Source organism: Monopterus albus, unplaced genomic scaffold (genome assembly GCF_001952655.1).
Source record: "Monopterus albus unplaced genomic scaffold, M_albus_1.0 scaffold244.1, whole genome shotgun sequence".
In the NCBI taxonomy this organism is placed as follows: Eukaryota; Metazoa; Chordata; class Actinopteri; order Synbranchiformes; family Synbranchidae; genus Monopterus; species Monopterus albus.
This window is the reverse complement of record NW_018128124.1, coordinates 529719-550827: the sequence shown is the minus strand read 5'-3', so window position 1 is coordinate 550827 and position 21109 is coordinate 529719. Positions and strand designations below refer to the sequence as shown.

Sequence of the window (21109 nt, the reverse complement as noted above, 5' to 3'; positions counted from 1 at the left end):
TATGCCCTCTGAAATATACAAATGGCTGCCTGACTTTTGGAGGTAGTGGCTTCATCCTCTAATTTGCTGCCTGTCTATTTGATTTCACAGATACTATATGACAAACTGCACCAGCTTTACATTACACGGACACAGATCCTCTTTAGTCACACATTCAAACAACATGATCATGTTCAGCAAACAATCCTGACCCTCTTGCCCCTTCCCAGTAAACACTCTCACCATGTAGTTTGGAAAAAAAAAATCACAATTTTTTTATTCATGAAAAATTCACCATTAATTTTCCCTATACTGTAAAAAGGTGGGATACTGTGACTATAATAAGAAAAGAAAATAAGTCAAAGGGTTCATTGCTGCTGTTGCTAGCACTCAACACAATCTGGAATGTAGTGAAGGTCAGATTCCATTGGAGAAGTGTTATACAACCCGGGGTGGGTGGGAGGACACAGAGGACGGCTTTCACCCGCTTGCCTTACTGACTTCAGAAGCACCACAAATTCCTCGGGGGTATTTATCTGTAGCCAGGTGATTTCCAGACCTGACCATCATCAGACTGAGCCATGAGGGAAGAAGAGAAGGAGAGAGGGGGGGTAGTAATGAAAAGGTGATCCAGCTAAAACAAAGATAGAGCGAATACATCAGTCATCCCAAAGAGAAACTGTGGAATGAGTAGAAAGGTATCAAATAAAAAGTTAATGTTTGTTGTACGGTATCTCTATTCAGGTGAGTTTCAAGTGCAAATAACCTCAGATAGTGAGCAGAAGGAAAGATGATTGTTTTTCTGTATTTATGTGATTTTGCTATCTCCAAACAGAATTGCAAAATCCACAGGCTGAAGAAAATGAGAGGAAAAAGAAAGGAACAAAGAAGTAAGGGAAGGAAAGGAGAGATGAAGAAGAAATGAAAGAAAAGATAAAGAAAGGTCAACATTTTGTTCATATCCAGGTGGTGCCTTAGATTATATGTCAGGTGATCCTTGGTTTGAACAAGGAGAAGAAGTAATGAAAATGTTAGTTACAGGATTTATCCTCAGTTGACTGAACTAAGTAATGAAGGAAAGAAAGAAGGCAGTAAAGAAAAGGATAGGAAAGGAAATGAGGTGATTTACAGGTAGCACCATCCAACTGAAACAAGAAGGAGGGGAAAGGAGAATCAGCCTTTTTTTGGTAATACTCTAAGCTGAATGCCTTTGGGCTCAATCATATACTATCCCCTCACCCGAACCCATGACCCACAAACACATACTCTTCTTTTTCTCTCACACATTATATCACACATCTCTGTTGTCCTTGTCACTGAGGATACAGTGCTCTCTATAATGCCTAATCCAGGGCAGCATGGGGGTATTGAAAGGATCTTGACACAAATAGAAGATTTCAACATGGTGTGCAGGAGCGCAAGCACCAGACTTACCCTATCAGAAATCTAAATGACATGTCCTTTGTGCCAGTTCCAGTGTACATTCAGAAAATGGAACACAGGATATTGGGAGACATTTATTTCATGTAAACCTAAAACCCTTCAGTACAGCTCACTTCTTTTATCCCCCTCACATTCCCTGTTGTGATAACAAAGGAGGTTCTCTGTTTGTGGAGCCGAGCGTGGTTTCACTTTGATACACTGAGACATTAGCATTTAGATAACCCCTCTGAATATAGGACATGAGGGAACTGAAAACAGCTGAATAAATACTGTGAATAATCAGAAGTCACATTTTAAATTAACGCAAGCTTGTCCTTTAAGCTTTAAATAAGAAAAGACTAACAACTGACACATTGGGTTTGATTTGCTCTCATGGTGTTCTCGTTTCTGAGAGAGGATAAAACATAGCTAGCGAAACACTGCATTTGATATCACGGCTGTGGCCAGAGCTGATGCTGTAGGGTAACATGGCACATCTTCAATTTTATCAAATCCCAAATGATTTGCAATCATAAGTAATTTTTCTCCTTTTGACAAATATAAAATCCAGTTCAAAGTAACATATGAGTAATTATTAAAGTTGGTCTATCTCAAACTAACTGCAAATTCCTCACTGCTCATGTGCAGTGTGACAAATGTCCAAATTACCAACATATTTCTAGTTTTTTCCCCACACAAATGTCCACCTCAAACGCACAATAACATGATTAATTGTTTTATGAGTATGTCTATGTTAAGCAGTGTCTGACCTGTGTGCTGCTGTCATTCCTTCAGTTACAGTATCCTCACATGATCGAGACAAAGGCATACCTTTGCTAGTACCACGGGGATATGCTTTGGGTCTATTTTTGCATTACATGATGGTTTGATGCTGACAAAAGCAGCTATAGGTGAAGACAAAATGGGTGATGCGTGTCTTGAACAGCCTGTGAGCTCCCACAGACCTCAGTCAGTTTCTGAGTCACCTTTGGTGCAATACCATAAATGCAGTGAATGCAATAGGCTTATATTTTTATTTTATTATCTTAAAAACAATTAGGCTAACTCTTTATTAAATTACAGGCAAATAAATGCCAGAGAGGAGCCAGCTGAGGTGGCTCGGGCATCTGTTTTGGATGCCTCCTGGGTGCCTTCCTAGGGAGGTGTTCTGGGCATGTCCCACTGGGAGGAGGCCCCGGGGAAGACCCAGGACACGCTGGAGGGACTATGTCTCTCGACTGGCCTGGGAACGCCTCAGCATTCCCCCGGAGGAGCTGGAGGAAGTGTCTGGAGAGAGGGAAGTCTGGGCATCTTTGCTTAGACTGCTGCCCCTGCGACCCGGTTCTGGATAAGAAGAGGAAAATGGATGGATGGATGGAATAAATACCTGATGTTAAGGCAGCTCAGAGGGCTTGTTTAAAGTGAGAAAAAGCTGCTGAAAAAGATGCATAAATGTAGTGTGCAATATCACAGAAACAGAAGAGTGAAAAAGTTAGCTTTAGCCACTGTGAGCTAGCCATCCACTGAAAAAAGTGTTATTTCTTATTCCAACTCTGAATATATGAATTCAGATTTAGTTCAAACTCTGGAGTCTCCATTTTAAAGCTCATAATTTCTAATGTGCCTGAATATCTTTTTGCCTCCTCTGATCCAAATTGGTCATTTAAACCTCAGATAAAAGAAATAAAAAGCTAAAAGGTCATCATACCAAACAGCAATTTTATCCAGTAAAAAGGTTTCACTCTGAATTGTCAGAATGTCCTGTAAAACAGGTTAACATACAAACCCACTGAGCACATGGACTTTTGAGTTCTGCTCTGATTCTGTAGCAGAAGACATCTCCAAGCATATTCTCAGAGGTTTTGTTTTCCAATTTGACTTAGGGAGAATGACAAAAAATGGCAAGTCCCTGGAGTCAGTCTTAGCTGAAATAAATTTGAATGGCATTGTTTTCATTTGATCTTATTCTGTGCTTTGTTTTCTAAAATAAAATTCACATTTCATCTGAGTGTTGCTGCTGCAGGGAGACCCTGAGGCAATCAGCATTCCAGTCACCTGCTGCACAACATAAAGAGCTGTGTTCAAAAACACCCTAACACAGCCCACCAATACATATGGAGCTATACACACATATAAATAAAATCAACCACACACATGCTTGGGGCGGGGGGGGGGGACACCGCAGAGGGAGAGCCACCATCAGGTTGACATAACGTTAGGAGACGTGACAACATGCCTGCAAGTCAATCAGCAGGGCGCAATATGAGCACCTTGCCCAGATTCCAGGTAATGGAGAAGAGGAGCAGGGGGAGAATGGGAGGGATAATGGAGTGATGTTGCACAACATGATCAACTTTCAAAATCCCTTTGAAGTGCAGAGACAATATGTGCTCCCACAAAATATCGCATGGCATTTTTGCTGGACGACACTGGTGTTTAATGCTGTTAACTTAAGTACTTAATTAACAACAGGTCAAATTAAGCATTTGCAATAGGTAAACCTGCCTGGGTAAACTCCAGAGGTGTGGAGGGCCTTTTCTGGTGACAGGTGGTAGTTAACATTTCAAAGTGTAAGCTGTCTGAATTACTGTGGTAGACTGGAGGGAAAAATAAACAACAGGGAGGTGTACAGGTCCCAATAACCTCACCTGTGTGAAAGGTAAGTGTTGAGGTAATGGGGGTTGGGAGCCTGAGGACGAAGAATTTCTGTGCTGTCACATGCTAAAGCACGATAGCGTGCAAAAGCAGCTCACTGCATTATCACAAGGGCATTTTGTCATTGACGCTTCAACTGCTGGTAGATTTATGGAGCTTGAGCCGAGAGCCAGCTATTACCATTGATAACTGATGGCCTGTGGGGAATATGTGGGCGAGTGCATATATTCATACAGTACATGTGTGCACGTTCATGCATGTATATCAAGTGTGTAGCAGTGTGAGTGTGCTTTGTTTCCCTGCCTCCACCCCAACACCCTCCCTCAGTACCAACACCCATCTCAGACCCCTACCCCCACCCCTCCTTCAGTAGTCAGTAGTCAGTAGTATGGGGCTCTGATTGGGGCCCCTGGGCTCAGTTGCCAAGGAAACTGTACCAAAGCAAACAAAGGGGCGGAACAGAGCCAAGGGAATACGATGACACAAAGGGGCTAACTACAGTGGAAGATTTCAGGAGAGACACACAAAGCTGAGCCACTGCTACATAGCAAAGCTGGAACAGACATCACTTGTTAAAACTCTGTGCTGAAATCTGCAGTTTATTGCAGCGCACAAGCTTGAGACTTCAAATTAATTCCCTGGCTTGCTCCCTCCCCAGCTTGGAATTAGTTTATTAACATATGCAAATGACAACTTGATTAGTTAAATTGCACAAATTTTCTGTGATTCTCCATGCAGAGAATAAACGGTCCAAAGTCATTTCAATTCATCCTCCGCTTATTACTGTGAATTTCAGCAATCAAATTGCCGTGGCAGACTAGAAACTGATAATGCTTTGATACTGCTTTGAAACCCATTGAAGCTTTGGTATTAAGCAGCATTAACACCAGCCAATAAATAAATCACAAAACAACACAGTTATTAAGATTGTCTTAACTCAATTGTGATTAATTAAATTCCAAAACCCTACATTCATATAAAAGCCATTAATAAAACAGAGAGAAGTTATATGTGTAACAGGCCATTCAAATCATTTAGCATTTCCTCAACCAAAGGACTGTAATGCTAACAAATGAGAAATAAAAGGAGACATGGGGGACACAGGAAGTGGTGCTAAAGCATGAGATTACGTTTTCTTAGGGGCTGTGGTTGGTCCTGCCCACTGAGACTCATTAAGAATGGCCTTGACATTAAAAGCCCTCTCTCTTTCAACCTGTTTGTGGCCATGATGTTGAGATCAAACGGAGTGCTAGAAGTGTGAGCACTCTCAATGGCCAAAAGCTGGTCATTCATCTTTTTTAAAGACAGGAAATCAGGCTAAATGGAGGCCCGGCTCCTCCTTCTCCCTGCTAAAGAGGCTTCTGGAGCTGCAGAGTTTTTGCACTGAAGAATTTCAAGTGGACTTTAAGGGGGAGTGCTGAACCAATACAATCCAGGATTACTTGAGTCAAAGAAACACACCTGCATTTCATCCCCTGTCAGGTCTTTTCCTAATTGTCAGCTCCAGGCGAGCTTAAACGAAAGTCCTTGTTTCTAGGGGAAATTTAAACAAAATATTCCTTTTTTTTAGAATATTTTTCATCTGTTGTTACTTTTCTTGCATTTTCTAGTATTTATGGCTCTGTGATGGGAATACCACAGAAGAAATAAAAGCCTTTTGTTCAAGTGAGCTGTGCATCTTTCCAGCTTAAAAGTCAGTGCTCTCTGGTTTTAATCTTTGTGTTTCTCCTTATTCCTTGGATATGAAGGAACTAGTACTTCTACAAATAATAAGCCTATTGCTGCTACATTTTATTCGACTGTCTTCAACTGTAACATTTCTCTCCATTGCTGGTACTGTAGCTAGATGGAAAGGTCAACTGAATATTTAGAAAATACACTCTACTGAGATATAACCTTAGTGGTTATATGAGTAGTTGACACCAATGTAGATCTTTTGAGTCAGGCTACCAACTGCCCATCTTTATGTCAATGTTAATACCTTTAAATTTGACCACTGTCATGTCACAAATTTTGACAATGAAAAATTAATCTTAGTGGCAAGAGAAACTAAATAAATGGAAATACACAAACAGAGGCAAAGATGTGTTCACTAAATACTTTTAAACTTGGGCTAAGATTTTGTGCTTATCTTGAAACTACAGGACACCTCATGCAGAAGCAAAAGAGGAGAAACAAAGAGAGTTACTGATCTGTTTTGAGGTCAGTTTGGACCCCACAGGTCAACTGTGTTACAAACCATCATTAGGTTTTATTTTTAAGCAACATCAAGCAGCTGTAGTAATCATGACAGGAGCCAAAAAGAAACTTAGATGACCTAGAATATGTTAAGAGTACACCTACCACAGGTTCAAACCTATAGGTTTAGGTTGGAGGACTTGTTGCAGTTTGACCTGTCACCCTCAACAAAAAGCAATGTGCTATAGGTATAGCTACCATCTGAGCAGCTGCTACACTGGCTGTGTGGGACCAATCCCAGCTGGCATCAGGCAAAAGGCGGGGTACACCCTGGACAGGTCGCCGGTCCATCACAGGGCCAACACACAGACAAACAACCAAACCAACCAAACACACACCTACGGGCAATTTAGAGTCACCAATCAACCTAAGCTGCATGTCTTTGGACAGTGGGAGGAAGCCGGAGTACCCGGAGAGAACCCACGCAAGGACGGGGAGAACATGCAAACTCCTCACAGAAAGGTCGCAAACCCGGAACCTTCTCGCTGTGAGGCAACAGCACTACCCCCTGCACCACCATGCTGCCCTATGTGATACTGTCAGACAACGGAATTAGATGATTAACAATCCCAAAACTGCTTAAAGCTACAGTATGGAATTTAAAAAAGCCCAAGTATGGAGCTCCAAATCAACCCATTCTGCTCCGCCCAGCGCTCCCTCTCCCTGCTCCGCTATGCTCTACATTACACTCTTCATATATTTGTCATTATGAAATTACAATAAAAGAAAATGCAACAAAACTTAATGATCAAGCAGAAATAACAAAAAAATCTCTGGTCAGAGGTCGACCCTTTTATAAAAACCTTCCAGAAGCTAATGTCTCTGCACTGCTGCCAGTGCTGTTCAATCATTCTGGATCACAGGAGGCTTCGACAGCGCCTCTCCATGTTAAGACAAGTTTTGGAGCAGATTTCTACAACAAAAAAATATTTGCAAAAAGTGACATACTGTAGCTTTACCAAAAAAAGAGAAACTACCGTACATTACAGGGTTAACAGTTTCCATGTTAAATCTATGATGATAATAGATATATTTTTACATGTGAGCATGAAAGTATATTATATATTAAAACAAAACTAAGTAAAAACGAATCCAATCAATACAATGTCAGGTCAGTATGAATTTTTTATGAAGTGCCACGATAGGTTTCATCTTAAACTTAAGAAACAAACTTGCTTTGTACTCCTGCCTTATACAGCTCAGGACTTACAGCCCTAAACAGTGCAGTATCAGTATCCAGTACATGCCCTCAGGGTTGAACATAAAGAGGAGAAGCACAGGCCTCATCGCTCTCCCAGTCACCCTCACTCTCCATCTTCTCACTCTGTTATTCCCCCTCTCTCTGTCTCCCCCTCTCTTTGTACATGACAGAGGTGTGATAGATGCCAGTGGTGCTGTGTGATATGCCGTTTCTAAATTTAGCCTTGCTCACTTGGGGACACTCATAGCAACAGGTAAATTGGATGGCAAACCCAGAGTCCATCTGTACTGTAAATAGGAAGTGACAAATGATTTTCCATGACAGCCATAGATATGAATGATATAGCATGCACTGCTCACAGAATTGCACAGACAATCTGTAAGACCACTGTATTTATGGACAGTGAGTGCTTCTACTTGTGTGCATATACCTGCACATGCACAACACTCATATGTGAGTAAAATACCCCTTTAAAAATCTATTTTTAAATTATTTTCTATGACAGTGGAACCAGGTTAAGATGATATTTCTAGTAGTGGTTTGCAGCGAATGAAATATCAGTCATAAGAAAACATTTCTTGGAAAAAGAAATGATCCTGAATGTAACATTAGCCTGGTAGTCAAATAGCATTAGCATGATGCTCAGTGCAACAGGAAGACATAAAAAAAAGAAAGCTCTTATGTGGATCCACCAGCTCTTTTGATTTACTGAGAAAATAATTTGTCATAAGTTTCCATCTAAACACACAAAGCAGGTTGAGGGAAATGCACCTACAGAGAGAGATATCTCTATTAGTCAAGCAAGCTGGTGAATGATGTAAAAAATTGTACGAGCTTAGCTATCTAGGTTATTAGAAAATGCGCTTATACAGTATAATTTTCAAAAACTCCTTTTCTACCAGTCACATGTGCCAGTGCACAACAAAAACAAAAAAACTGGTCATTTGCCTCTAACATTTTAGTGAAAGTGAGATTATTTCTTTCTTCATAACCATTTAAATATTAGTATAACATAACATAAACTTCAATTAATACTTTTCCAGTGTTTAATGAATAGCATTAATTGACTTAATTGTACTATAAGACTTAATAATACATAACACCTACCTACCTTTGAACTTACATGGCAGGCAGAAAGAAAAAACTACAGTATGTAACATGTACATTTGTATCTGCAGAGTCAGATGGCTTCAAATCACTGGGACACAAAATGGCACCTTTCTCTGTCTTTATCACACTTCACCATCTGATCGTTTGCTTTTGTTAAGAAGAGATTTTTTTAACATCATACAGCACATAGGAAACTGGGCCATTTTAATCATTTGAATCTCAGTGTAACCAGGTCAGAAATCTACCAGGTACATGTAGGTCAGAGTCCATCTTGGCTCCCACGTGGCTCTGACCACAGCTTTCTCTTGCTTGTCACTTGTCATTGATATACTAGTGCCTGCATGCAAGTTTTCTAAATACTACAATATGATAATTATACTGTAAGCTAATAATTTATAGTACTTTGAAACTGCAATGCACCAATATTAGCTTAGCTGTTTTTTGGGAAAACAGTATTGCAGTAAAGGCTTTGAGTAAGGAACAAAAAAACCAAATACATCTACACATTTGTTATCTTAAAATTAAAATTCAGCAAATAGTCTCCATGCTCCTTTGCAAGTCTCCAAACACAAACAAACCAGAGTGTTTCTAGAGATGCTGAAACACATCTGGTGCTCTGTGCCTGGTCTGGTATTTAGTAGATTGTACCAATGAGGAAATCTTTCGATTAGAACTAGGAAATTGCTTCTGTCAAGACCACTCAACAGGGGGAGATAGCTCTTCCTCAAACTGGATCTCAATTTAATCTAATGTGACATCTAGATAACCTTTATCGTGGAAAAGAAAGAAAGGATATGTCCCAGTGCCAGAGGACACTGGGTTGTGTATTTCCTTGTGCTGAGTGGAGACATGACCCTAATGTGTTAAATGTGTTTAGGGAGTGTTGATCTATCTTTTGTAGTTCTACTTGTGTTGATCAAACAAACCAAGACTACCACTACTTCCCAGCTAACTCTGATTTACAAAATAAAAAACAAAGCTTGCACAGCTGCACCATTTTGGGGAAAAATGAGTATCACAGTACTGTGGATGTAGCCTGCACATGTTCCAATTAAAAGTTTAGTAAGCACAATAAATGTGCAGAATGAAATCTGCCACATGGGGTTTCAAACTGAGTTGCAGGAACTGTAACTCACTCTGTGGGTTACCTTTATCTTATGGAGAAAAACGTTCTTTGTAAACGGACTCATGCATTCCTTTTGTAACCATCTTAATTGCCAGTTCTTCCTGGTCAAGAGGTGGTCGCTGAATTGACTAATTCTGCAGGATTAGTGCTCTGTGGTGGTGATCCAGCCAGCCAAACAAATGTGACCTTATGGTGCAGAATCTGTGCATGCACAGCTATACACTGACTCCATAGGAGGGGGCACTTCAGTCAAAGGATTAGTGGGAATCAACCAACCAGGCACACCCCACCTTTTCAAATTCTTTTTCTTGACTTTGGCAGACTTGTTTAACAAAAATCACATCACAGAAGGGGGGGGGGACTGGTGACACAACAAGCAAAATACCAGCCAAATGAAAAAAGAGGAAACCCAGAGTAAGGTAAGCCTATAGACAGGAGAGCTAAGCAAACTCATAATGTCCACAGTTTGTGCTCCAGGGATGTTTTTAATCTCTACGGGCCTAAAGGAGAGTGCTTGGAGATAGGTGGACATGCTAGCACAGGAAAACACAAAACCCAGGGTTCACGTGTTTCAGGTGACATTTTGTTCCCAACAGCATTCAGTTCTGCAGGATTGCACAGCTAAATAAAGAGTAAACCCAGATGACAGCCTGCTCTACAAGCCCAAGCAGCATCTGGGAGACAGCACTCAAGGAGAGGTAATGTGGTCACAGTGTAAAAAACACAATATTCCTCCTCTCTGTCACTGACTAATACAACATGATCTATCCTTTGTCCAGTTCAGAAAACTTTTGTATGTCTGTTCTAAGCACTTTGTTTATAGTCAATATTTCCTTGGTCAAATTCTCTGCCAAACTGCATTTTACTTTTTTTAAGTTCAGTGGAAAAGATGTAGGGATGAACAACTGGTGAATTGATTTTTACATTTCCACCATGTGCAAGTGTGCACACAGTATTTCCCTTCTGCAGGGTTCTGTACACCTGAACAATACATACTGTGATTTCCCTGAGCATAAACAAACCAATCAACCAGTCAATAGAGACAGCAAGCCTTGGGGTACTGCTGAGCAACTAATAAATAGAGCAACAATGAGGGAGATAGCATGAACAGAAAAGAGCACCACCACCAAAATCTCTAACAGAAAATCCACAGGAAGTTGTCACAGTGCTACAGACTAGAAACACTACAGCAACAGCTGAAAGATATGAGGATGTCAAAAGTTATTATTAAATATAATTTCACATCACCTTTTAATTTCAGGATTCTTTATTAAGCTGCTGCTCTGCACTTCTCAACAACTGGATTTGTACAGCAAATTGCTGAATTATTCAGTGTATGTCTCTACGAAGGCTGAAAATGTGTTCTTTTGGAAGATTAGAGCCAGACATTGATCAAAATACATAGTTTTAGAGGCAGCTTTGCTTTAGTTTTCAAGCTGTATCTCCTTTTTGGACATTTATTCTTGATACTTATTCACATTCCTGCCAAGAGTTAAATGAGAAGACTCATCTCTGTCCCTTCGGAGCCAGGAAACAGTTAGGTTAGCTTAGCATAAAGACTGTAAGTAGGAGAAATAGCAAACCCCAGCCTCACAAAATGCAACCAAACATTCAACTATAACAACAGAACATACAGTAAATCAGCTGAATGGTGAAACACACTCCATGGTCAACAGTACCTGGGCACCCAAACATTACACACATAACATCTCAGTCTAAAACCAGTCAAACTGTTCCAAACCAACCTCAAGTTGGAGAACAAATGGTTCAGCAACACTTGCAGTGTTTGAAGCAACTTTAATGTGGAAACCGTGTTGGTCTTTACATTACCGTTGCTCCAAACAGACAGTGCTGCTGGACTTTTTGTTGCCCAGGTTGTTTTTCCTGTGTTTGTGCACCTAGGCAGTGGGTGAAGTTGTGCCAGAAATTTCTGCTATATCTGAATAGCAAAGGTTGCTTTCAGATTTTAAACTGTCTTATACTGTAGTATTAAGGTTTTCTAAGTGGTCATAATAAACTGTATACACGCACATCCACATATATTTGTCATTAATTTGTGGAGATGGCATAGTATCATTGTGCTGGTACACAATTACAAATCTGAGTTCATGATAAGAAGGTCTTGTTATAATAGAAAAACACAAAGAGAAAGAGAAATAGGGAAAATGTGCATTTATATGCAAGAAGAAATTTAATTGGATAAGAGTCAAACTTATTTGCATTCCAGGTTTTGGTTTCCAGCTCGCTGGCAGCCTTAGATATCATTTGCCATTCTACAGCTGATTGCAAATCTGGGATCTGGTTTCCTTTCTATATCTAAATATTAATAGTCTCCATTACATGAAATTGCTTTCATCTCTGACTCACATGGAGGGATTAGATTTTAATCAATGCATTAAATATGACTTTCTATTCCTGCAGATGGGAATAGATGGCATGCTCAAGTCTTTGCTATCACAAGGTGGTAAGAGCATAAACAAAATGACAGTGCTGTGTGATAACGAGGCGATATAATGATGAGCTGCTGTCAAAGATTAATACACTAATACACTTTCAAACCAGCTTTGAAAATATGTTTTTAATGATTAAACATAAAATTTGCAAAAACTGCATTTATGGAACATTTATGTTCTTCAACTCAACATCGGAAGCTCGGTCCTCAGTCACGGCTGCTCCAAAACAGCAATATCCAAATGATACAATATGTCATACTTTCAGCTGTCCTTGTTAGTCTGGGAATGAAAGACATGTCTGTGAAGCATTTTAGCCAAAAAAATGAAACCGATTTTGTTCAAGGGAAATTCATCCTAGAGCAAAAATGTTGTGAAACATACAAGACAAGACACGGAGTAGATAAATATGTCAACAAGTACAAAAACTAAAACTGAATATCTAAAGGCAGCAGACAAAATATTTAAATATACATATTTAGATGTTTTAATTTTGTACTGTACAACTGAATATTTGTTTGATATTTTTTAGCCAGTGCAGACTGAGCCTTGGCCTCAAAAGTGGAATTTCCCCTTAAAAAAAGTGAATTTGACTGTATATAATGTGTAACACCTGGTGGGCAATGATGACATGCAGATAATATTAAAGAGATTAATTTACCATGAGATTAAATGGTCTTTCCAGAATATTAATATATTTCAACAGCTAAAAGTTTTTTTTGTGGCTGGGAACATTTTCTTATCTCCTCATGTGTTAAATGAAATGTGTTCTCTCTCGTTCTCCTCTGTACTCCGAACTAAATGACAGATGCTCCCAGGTGAGAGCAATAAAACCTGATTGCTTGATGACACACAGACTTGCTCTCTCTCTCTCTCTTTCTGGTAGCTGTTCCAGGGTATTTATAACAAACCAAAGTGGCTTGTAGGTTGTTGTTTGGTGCTTTGTGGCTTACAATGGCTCAGGTAGTCATTTTTATTTTTATGCTTATGACACCTGCTGTTTCAAGAAGACATTTTTTTAGTGAGAAGCCAAGTTGTTACCAGCCAGTGGCCAGGAAACCTGGTTTTGGGGTGAAGTGAGTTGACTTTGTGTTTCAAAGCAGCTAGATAACTTGACAAGTGGGGGATCAATTTTAAATTTGTATGAGATCTAAGTGGGGTCTGATGGGAGTAAAAAAAATGAAGATATAAAAAGCTCAAGGCTTTCAAGTACATGCTATGATTTAACAACTTTTAAAGCTCTTATTGTGATCAGAGTAAATCAACCCTTGTATTGCTCTAAATGTGTCTGTTTTTGGCAAATAACTCCTCGCTGGTCTAAAGTAGATTCCTGATGTGTACATGGTAATGTTGTGCCGCTGTGAACATTGACTTTGAAATAACAGAACTGCAGCTAGTCCTTTTGAACTCCTGAACCTCATTCAACTGCCAAAGTCCTGGGACTGGAGGAACGTAAATGGCATCAACTATGCCAGTATCACTCGTAACCAGCACATCCCTCAATACTGTGGCTCTTGCTGGGCTCACGGCAGCACCAGTGCAATGGCAGGTAAAGTTTATAGCTTTGATTTGTCACACAGGCTTTATTTGGTCTTGGCCATATTTTAAATGAATTCATCAGCAACAGCCAGAGGTTTAGATCATATAGACTGTGCAACAGCAGCTGGCTTCTTTCTTTGGTAGGGACTTGCTTTTAAATAAAACTGCACATGGTGTTTTTGAAATGGCTTTTTAAAGTTAGATGTTTTCCATAACTTAAGGAACCGTAATTTATTCAGCTTGATTTACACCTTGGAATAAAATAAAGTAGGGGCTGTTTTGTAGCATTAATTTTCACATGTAAATATGTGGTGAGATGAGATTCAAGGGACAAACTCTATAATGCGTTGTATTTGGATTTCACACATTTGGACAGGAGCGTTGCTGTAGGAGAAATGTGAACATTTTCTCAATAATAGACTGCAAATTAAATTTTGTGGCAAAATAAAAAAATCCCCTCCTTGTAGACCGTATCAACATCAAGCGGAGAGGAGAGTGGCCATCTGCTTATCTGTCTGTCCAACACGTGGTAGCCTGCGCTGAGTCTGGGACCTGTCGAGGGGGGGACCATAAAGGGGTGTGGGAGTATGCCCACAAACATGGCATCCCTGACGAAACCTGCAACAACTATCGAGCAGTTGACCAGAGTAAGAATTTAAGCAGCAGTAGTGTGATTGGATTTAATGATGGTACTGTAACCATGCATTACATTTCATATTTTTCTTTACAGAATGCAATGGACTCGCTGCATGTGGGACTTGCACAATGTCAGGGTGCAGTCACGTGCAGAACTACACACTGTGGAAAGTGGGTGACTTTGGAGCCATTAGTGGACGAGATGATATGATGGCAGAAATCTATGCTCGAGGACCAATCAGGTAAGATTCATGTTATTGCGTAAATTTTGAATCATTTGGAATTTTCCTATATTACTGAGTCACTTCAAATGTTCTACGAGCAATGGCTATGAAAGTCGTATCACTTTTCTTTGTTCATGTTACTTCACTGAATCACTCTTCCTTCAGCTGTGGGATCATGGTCACAGAGAAACTTGATGCATACACTGGGGGTCTGTACTCTGAGTATGTCTGGAATCTTGACCTCAACCACATCGTGTCGGTGGCGGGATGGGGAGTAGAAAATGGAACCGAGTACTGGATTGTACGCAACTCCTGGGGAGAGCCATGGGTGAGTCATCAGAGTAACTTAACAGCCTCCATTCTTGTATGGATCAGAAGCTTAAACTTTGCATTTACAAAGTGAATGTTGGACTGAAACAGTTGGTTTATATTCCAAATGACCTCCCTTTAGGGTGAGAAGGGCTGGCTAAGGATTGTGACAAGTGCCTACAACGGAGGAAGTGGAAGCCACTACAATCTGGGTTTGGAGGAAGACTGCATGTATGGAGATGTGATTGTGCCCTCGACTTATTAGTAGCTATTAAGGACCATGCATTTAAATTAACTATAAGATTTGAGTCTAATTAAAATTTTAAGATCCATGGTGTCATGATTGTAATGTTCATCTTTTTTATATGCACCTCAAACTAGGATCATCATCCACAGAGCCTGTGGGCCAGACGGCACCAAATTGGTTATCTAATGGAATTGTATGTTTGCTTATTGAGCTTTCTCTACTTGAAGAAAGCTGGAACAATGACTCTGGCTTTGTTTGTAGCTGGGCAACATCTGGTACCCAAAGCTGCAGAAAAGCCAGTTTTCATGCTGGAAGAGGCTTTTCACATAGGGGCCGTTGTGTACATCTTGAGTTGAACTATTCTCATAAGGCTTACTACACCTGAGACCCTGTGCCTCTTAAAACTTGTAGAAGTTCAAGTAAGCATTCAACCTTTATCTGCTTAAAAAGTTGGGAAGCTGATTTCAGGTCAAGGGGAAACTTGCACAATTTTGCTCTGAGGCTCTTTGCACTAAACTCTGCGACCTGTCCAGGGTGGACCCCGCCTCACGCTCAGTGTCAGCTGGGATTGGCTCCAGGCCCCCACCGCCCTATTCAGGAATGAGCAGTATAGATAATGGGTGGGTTCTTTACACTGATTTCAGAATCTTTCTGTGGGTCTTGCAGGAAACGTATCCTGCTCTTAACTGACATGCTCCATTTGTTTCAGTTTTGTCATCCTTCTGGACCAACATTCTTTAATCAACAGTTATCTACAGGGGCACGTGCAGCTGCACAATGACATCCTGTGTTTATATAAACACTTTTTTTTTTTTTTTTTTAAGGGAACACAAAGAAATTGTGCTTAAATATTTGGAGTGCAACTACAATAAAAATGTATAAACCACAAGCTGCTGCCAATTAACAGCAGTTTCCATTCAGTGACTGGAGAACAAAGGATCATCAATCCCTATGCAGTGCTGCTGACTTGAAACCTCAGAACCAAAGCAAACCTTAACACCATAATGTTCTGGTGTGTCCGAGTGGAAACCCACTATGTTCAATATTGTTTTCACAATTTGGTTGCTCAATATTATGCGATCAAGCCTCCGCCCTCAAGCAATCGTTCACGTGAAATCAAATTTGTGCTCTGATTAAATTTCCTGCATGTTTTCTCATTTGCATAATCACAAACAGAGCTCTAATGGCTGTGAATGAAAACACATGGTAATCGTTGTCTGAGGCACAAAAGAGCAGCTTTTCTAGTGTGATAAAATTGGTTTAAAAAAAAAACATTTCTGGCTCCAAATGCACATAAGCCAGTTTCATCCAGCATTCATCTTCATTACAGGAAATGTCAGGAAATGAAAACGTGGGTTTTTCAGCTGTTCCTGCTCACCCATTATGTATCATTTCTGTTTTCTATATGTGGCTTTACAAACATGGTCGTGGTGATTAATATATAGAAAGTTATCTTTGCTACTGCTGAGGTCTGGATTGTCAACTTAAATAGAATCCACTTCTAAAGTCTTTGAGCAAGGCATTGTAATGATTTATCAATAGCAGCTGCCTCTAACCACAGTATAAAAAAATGGAGAAAGCTTTGTGGCGTATGTGCTTTGTGTAATCCCTAAGCATTCCCTTTTCCAAGGCCTCTGCTCAAACTTGCCTGACAAAATATGCATGAGAGAATGAAGGATAACCAGACGGCCACAGAACACACTGTGGTATTTAACAGAAAAATGTATTGTCTGCTTTAGTCTAAGAGGTTACAGACACCATCTCTGATGTTAATGATTCAAAACATGCCTGATGCATTTAAATTACAGATGCAATAAGGATGGAAAGGGGATCGTATTTCTTTTCTCTATGCATCCCTCAGTACCAGCTATTCATCTAATGTGAAATATGAATTGAGCAGAATTTTCATCCCAAATGTGACAAATCTTGTTCTGTTTGCCTAGTTCACATCACAGGATGTGCTAATGGTTATTATAATGGATGGAGCATATCAGTGGAAGCTTAGCTTTATGAGATGGTATAAATAATGTTATCACACCCATAACTTCAGCAAAACTATCATCTGCACTGATTTGCTTTGCATAATAGGAAAAAAAATCCATCACATATTGCTAATGAGGCTATGCAGAAAATATTTGATCGAGTGTAGTGTCTGTTTTAGCCAGCCACCACTTTTCCTGATTATCTGTGTTTTCTCCTCACAAGTAAAAACACTTGCACAACAATCACTTAGTCAGTGTGATCCCTAAATCGATTTACAGTCATTGGTACCCTGCTGATGCTATGCATCATTTCACCGCTAATCTCACTTCCGTGTCCAATATTCTCCTCCAGCCTAGAGGCAGCACCAGAATTAGCTTTAGTTAATGAATAAGCATTAATCCCTCTTAGTCACAACAAAATTACGGAATAATGTGGCCATAAATATTTCAGTTATACAAGAATCTGCTTGCACAATTTGCCCTGGCTTGCATAAAAAAAAAGCATTGGTGATTACATACATTATTAATGCTTCATCATAAAATTCATAGTTTGCACTAGCTGGATGGGGACTCTGGGACGAACATTCAATGATCAGTCAATACTATTCCAAACTAACTTGCTGAACACACAGAACAGAGAGAAATGGCCTCTGGCCTCTGGCGCTCACTGAACCATGCTTTCGTTCTGCTTTTATCACTCTGTCTCCTAAGGTGGTGCATTCTTATTGGATCTCTTAAAAATAGATGCAAAGCTTCCAAGTCAGTGAGTTCTGCAGCCTTAGTTTTAATTAGGATACTAGTCACTTGTGTTATCATTGTTTCAAGAGGGCTGCTTCAACATTCCTGAGCTGCCCACTCCATCATAGGATCAGAGACCCACAGCAAGTGGACTCTTCAGGACACCTGCCTCAGTTTGCCTCAAGAATCAAAATCTGGATCATTTCTATTACTGATGGTGAGTAAGTGTACCGGGATCCAACCAACGGGATTATTCCAGAGACATTCGTTATATGACACTCTTTGTATAAAAGGGTTTTTGCATGCTGAAAAACACTCTTGCTGTCATAATGGAGGCCCATGATTCCTGAATTACTGCCTATATTGTTGTTTCAGATAAAAAAAATGAATACCTCAAGTAAAGTTAATGGTCCATTTTGACAAAGTAGTCTACACTACACCATTTGTGTTTCATTTTGCTTTATCATATTTAATTGTAGTCAACACTCATATAAAAAGCAACCAGAAGTAAGAACATTTGTCAGTTTTCCTGGGTGGCCCTGGAAATCTTGATTAAATGTTCAGTGACTATCAGACTAGTTTTATCACTGTAGCATGTAGTGCACATCTCTTACAGAATTAGGAAGGAAACTTAGGGTAGGCCCTATGAAAGCCACTGAGAGTGCACTGCTTAGTTTAAACAGTAATGGAGAAACTTGTGAGTGCCGCTGTTTTTCAGTGCTGGTAATGCCACAAACTAAATTCTGACTAGATACCACTATAGGTAAACTGTGTGACCTGACCTGTTTAAAAACACCACATGACACTGCACTATTAATTATGCAGCTTGACAGTGGATTTTTCATTAGAACTTCATCCAAAAGAAAACAGTTTATTATAGTTATAAGTCCTAACTTCATTTGTTAAATCTGTACAGTTTCACTGTGTGCTCCTTTCCCCCAGTGGCCACTGTTGCTTCAGTGAAATCAAAGTTTACTAGCAACATTGTCTAGTGGAACTTAATGGCTGAGTTGCATCTTCCAGTCAGAGTCCATCATTGTACTGTAGGTTTTGTTTGGTGCACTTACTCACTCAGCAGAGGAAAAGAAAGCAGGGAGAGGTCATTTGGTTTGCTGTAAATAAACTGACCTGTAACTGCACTATGCTGCCCCCTATTGAAAACTGCTCTGCACATTATGATTATGAGGACTGGCTGATGTGGCGTTTTGTCTGGATTTGGTGAAATGTTCATGTCAGAACTGAGAAAAAGCCCCAACTAAGCATTTATTGACTATACACTGAAAGCTTTTTTTTTTTTTTTTACTTTTATAAAGTCTGCAGTTGTGGAAGTAAAAAAACCACCTTGATTCTGAGGTTTTATGATTTCTGCATGTACAAATCAAACGCTCCAGTGGTAAATATAATGATCAGATCTAGATTTTGTCTTAAGCGATGGCCTACCTGTATGTGTGGCAGGTCATTTCCTGGTTTTAAAACCCATTTCAGTTGGTAGAATGTGTTGTAATGAAGACAAATTACTGTAAAATTATCAAGACAAAGCATTGTAGAAATAGTGTGACAAATTGCATTATAATTAACTCCTTCATAATCTAAGTTGGTTATTTGAATTTAAAATCACCATAGTATGTCCCATAAATGAAGCCATAAATCTCTTCAGTATGTGGAAACATGGGTCTGTTTAATAGGTTTTCCTCATGCTGATCCACTTTTAATGTAATAGGATGCATTTACAAAGATGATTTCTGTCCGGGGCAGTGAGAGGATGTCTGCTGACCAGAACAAAGGGCCTTTGCTAGTGGAACACAAGGGGTTAAGGTGTGTGAACGCACAAAGATAAACGATATTGATTCACAAAACATGGGGGACTGTAATGTTTTTAACCCAAAGAGGAACAAAGAGCTAAGCTGTCCTCCTCCAATTGATTGGTACTTGCACTGAAATAACGTAATTAACTACAGTAAGGCTTTGTGCGTGAAATTATTGTTCTGCTCACTTCACCAAATCATTAACTATTAACAACTTTTTAATTCCCAGAATCTCTAAACGTCAGAATGGTGACTGATGTCGACAAGAACACAATTCTGTGTAATTGTGGTTTTGAAGAAAGGGAGCCCGCTTTCACCTTATCAGAAACTTGGTTTGAAGCGACGGCGCCCCGCCCTCCTGGTCCTTATAACCAGAAAGCCTGTTTGCCGGACGCTCAAACACAACAGGAACACTGGAGACTGTTTCGCTGTACAGGAACCTGGAGACGAGCTCTGGCTACAACCACTTTTTAGGATTACACTGGTTGTTTCACCTTTTGACAGCAACAAACCACCAGAAGTAGCCATGGATTTTCTCAATCACAACTATTTGAATGCGCGCAGCCCATATGACTACACTTTCAATTTCTGGAACGACTATCTCGGGCTGACGACGTTGGTTACAAAGAATAATAAGCTCAGCATGCCACAGAATCCCAACTCCATCACTGAGTCCCTGAAAGCCACCCTGGGCTTGGACGATTCCCCGGCGTGTCCGTGCGTAATCGTAGGCAACGTTGGAGAGAGCGGGCACTTAGACTGTTGCTGCCCGTCCGGGAGCCCCCCGCCGGCCTCTATCCTGGACTTAAAAGAGCGTTTCTCGATACTGAGCCCCTTCCAAAACCAGCTCGGGGTCCAGGTGCCGGAGCGGGAGGTGGGGTTTGGTGGAAGCTTCGCGGGGTTTGATCTGTTCGGCATGGAGAGAAAGATGCGCAAACCAGCTTCCAGGAGCAAGCAGGAGCCAAAAATCTGTGTCTTCTGCCGAAATAACGGAGCGCCGGAGGAGGTGTATGGCTCCCACGTCTTGAAGACTCCGGATGGCAGGGTCGTGTGCCCGATTTTGAGGGCTTATACCTGTCCCCTTTGCAGTGCCAACGGGGACAATGCCCACACGATAAAATACTGTCCACTGTCAAAAGACCAGCCATCCCAGCGACCATTAAAGGGAGGCAGGGCTGTGGGTGGTAAAAGGATGAAAATATTCTAAACAGACAAGACTATAAAGTAAATTGAATTGCACTGAACAATTTCCACGACTGTTTTGATTTAGACTCAAGCCTTTATCCCAGTTTCATAAACATATTGATTTTCTTTTTTTTCTCTGAGATCTTATATTTTTATAGTTCCTTTATCCACATAGAATGATTTTATGCTTTATTTTTCCTTCTAGTTTGTAGTCATTTGAGCGTGTGCATATATATACACACACACCTATGTATCAATAATTA

The 21109-nt window shown here is 40.2% G+C and overlaps 2 protein-coding genes across 2 annotated transcripts; both read left to right on the top strand.

Moving 5' to 3' along the window:
* Positions 1-13092: 13092 nt before the first annotated feature.
* LOC109972033 (cathepsin Z-like) lies at positions 13093-15238 on the top strand. Its single transcript, XM_020620629.1, has 6 exons — positions 13093-13257; positions 13567-13730; positions 14188-14367; positions 14451-14598; positions 14746-14908; positions 15032-15238. Exons 1-6 carry the CDS (start codon positions 13136-13138, stop codon positions 15152-15154), a joined length of 900 nt encoding a protein of 299 aa, XP_020476285.1. The 5' UTR covers positions 13093-13135; the 3' UTR covers positions 15155-15238.
* Positions 15239-20042: 4804 nt separating this feature from the next.
* On the top strand, positions 20043-21095 carry nanos1 (nanos homolog 1). Its single transcript, XM_020620642.1, has one exon. It carries the CDS (start codon positions 20188-20190, stop codon positions 20866-20868), a length of 681 nt encoding a protein of 226 aa, XP_020476298.1. The 5' UTR covers positions 20043-20187; the 3' UTR covers positions 20869-21095.
* Positions 21096-21109: the final 14 nt, after the last annotated feature.

What these genes read in the sequence shown, in the direction of transcription:
- LOC109972033 (XM_020620629.1), top strand. Translation starts at nt 13,136, where the DNA reads ATGGCTCAGGTAGTCATTTTTATTTTTATGCTTATGACACCTGCTGTT. An exon ending in CTATCGAGCAGTTGACCAGA is followed by an intron (nt 14,368 to 14,450) that starts GTAAGAATTTAA and finishes TTTTCTTTACAG; the next exon opens with AATGCAATGGACTCGCTGCA. An exon ending in TATGCTCGAGGACCAATCAG is followed by an intron (nt 14,599 to 14,745) that starts GTAAGATTCATG and finishes CTCTTCCTTCAG; the next exon opens with CTGTGGGATCATGGTCACAG.
- nanos1 (XM_020620642.1), top strand. Translation starts at nt 20,188, where the DNA reads ATGGATTTTCTCAATCACAACTATTTGAATGCGCGCAGCCCATATGAC.